At 46.8% G+C, this 2,201-nt stretch overlaps 1 protein-coding gene across 1 annotated transcript in view; it reads right to left on the bottom strand.

The window, feature by feature from the left end:
* Positions 1-61: 61 nt before the first annotated feature.
* LOC118322562 (abl interactor 1-like) overlaps positions 62-2,201 on the bottom strand; it is a 2,848-nt gene continuing 708 nt past the window's right edge. Inside the window, exons 2-5 of the mRNA XM_035654274.1 lie at positions 2,045-2,178; positions 1,768-1,938; positions 893-1,078; positions 62-142 (exon numbers count right to left, since the gene is read on the bottom strand). Coding sequence (XP_035510167.1) covers positions 62-142; positions 893-1,078; positions 1,768-1,938; positions 2,045-2,176 — 570 coding nt within the window. The 5' untranslated portion in view covers positions 2,177-2,178. The remainder of the gene's footprint in view (positions 143-892; positions 1,079-1,767; positions 1,939-2,044; positions 2,179-2,201) is intronic.

Here is a 2,201-nt window from a genome sequence, read left to right on the forward strand (position 1 = left end):
CACACACACACACAGTCAGACTGAGAGATGTTGGAAACAGGAAGTTGACATTTATAGAAAGTCAGTAGAATCTAACTCTGAACCTGGTGGAGGCGCCGTGTTTACGGATGGTTCCTGTTCGGTCCGACTGTTTCCCAGAGACCTGGGGGGGGCAGAGAGACATTGTGTGTGTGAGCATCAATAGAGCCTCTCAGGCCTCAGCAGCTCTAATTAATCTCTCTAAACATTTTCCCACGCTCAACAAAGACAGCCTGTCTCTGTTTGTGTGTGTGTGAGAGACCACTTCCTCATTCAAGCCTCTGATCAGCAGCAGAAGTGAAACTCACATAAACAGTTACTCTGAGTTCAGTTTGTCCTCCATCACTTCCACTGACAGGACAGACTGACAGCAGTCAGCTTCAATAATATTACAGTGATAATGTTACTGTAATAATGTTACAGCAGTAGTACACAGTATGCTGCAGTAGTACACAGTATACTGCAGTAGTACACAGTATGCTGCAGTAGTACACAGTATGTTGCAGTAGTACACAGTATACGATGCAGTGCAGGAGGACGAATGTGTTTGTGGTTTTCTGCAGTCGCCACCACTTCCTGTTAGCAACCCGTCTGCAGACTCTGCATCCAGAACTTCACTTCTGCTTCTGTTTCCTCTCTGAAATGTGCTCTGTGCTGATTCACACATTCTGTCTATAATGAGCCTCCAGCTGATTATCAGAGAAACTGAGCTCAACAGACTGCTGATGGAAACCGGTGGACAGAAAGTTTAACCAGGACATTTCAAATGTTAGGTTGTAACACTAAACTGGCAGTTTTCCAATGGAAGTTCTGCATTGGTGTGTTTTAAGTCTACAAACACACCTGCTGGCTGTCGTGTGTGTGTGTGAGATACCTTCATGCCGTGGCCCAGGCCGTCCAGCTGCTGGTAGTTGATTGGCCGGCGGCTGTATGGTGGGCGGGGCTGAGTACCAGCAGGTTGAGTAGGGGGGAGGATCTTGTGGCTGCGCGGGACTCGTCTCACCGCTGTAAAGGCACCGATTTCTCTTCGAGAAACTTTCTCTTTGTGCATCTCCACCGTCTGAGGAGGACAGCGAGCACATTAATGCATCGGTCGGAAACCGAGCCACACGTTAACCATCCTGTAAAATACTGAGCGGTCCGCCTCTCATCACAGTCACGTGTTGTTACGGACACGTTAGGAATGTTAAAAAGTGATATTTCTTAAAGGAGTTTGGTGCAGGGAGCTTTTAGAAAGAACAGGACAAACTCACTGAACACTGAATAAAGGAAGAGGAATGTAGAACTCATGGACGACACTTGAAATCACAGCAATTTGTTAACGATAGAGAACACAAAGCAGACGGAGAACAGAGGCTCCATTCATCCATTCAGTCAGTCCCGATGGAGAGGAGGCTATTATCACACACACACACACACACACACACTGATGACCTGGATCTGTATTCTCAGCACACTGTGAGAATCAGCTCTGCTCTACATACAGTCATTGTTATAGAGAGGAGACAGCCTACATTTCCCACAATGCACCTGCACACTTTATTAAACCGACTGTATGTTACACAACTGATGACATCACTGTGACAGAAGACAGTGGGGTGACACTGTAAATGACACATATTGATCGATTGATTGGTTGTTGATTGTTAAAGGGTGATATATCTTAAAGGGAGTTTGTGCAGGGAGCTCCACTACAGAAACACTAGCTAACTGCTAAAGTCTGATCTCAGGAGTCAGGGCGGGGCTCACCTGACAAATGAGGTTGATGGAAGACTCCATGTGACGCAGCTGATTGGTCTGAGCGTCGAGCAGAGTCAGTACGCTGCTGGCCAGAGTGCTGATCTGGTACGCCACGCTGGCCAGTGATTGGGTGGTGAACTTCTTTGTTTCCTCCAACGCCTTCAGGCTGCCGTCACCTGCCTGAACACAGGAGGTTAGCTTAGCATTGAGGCTGGAGGAATAGGGAAACTGCTATCTTAGCTTAACTGAGCATAGCATAGCATAGCATAGTTTTTGCAATACTAACCTGTAAATAGTTGCTGTTGCAGTAGTCTGCCACATTCAGAAGGTTATCGTAGTTTTCCAGAAGAGCTTTTCTGGCGTTCGGAGCTTCCTCCAGAATCTTCATCACTTCCTCTTTAAAGTTCTGCTCCTTCATCTCTGATCACACAGTGAAGGTAATC

Source organism: Morone saxatilis, unplaced genomic scaffold, assembly GCF_004916995.1.
Source record: "Morone saxatilis isolate NCDOM2014 unplaced genomic scaffold, NCSU_SB_2.0 Contig14, whole genome shotgun sequence".
Lineage (NCBI taxonomy): Eukaryota > Metazoa > Chordata > Actinopteri > Moronidae > Morone > Morone saxatilis.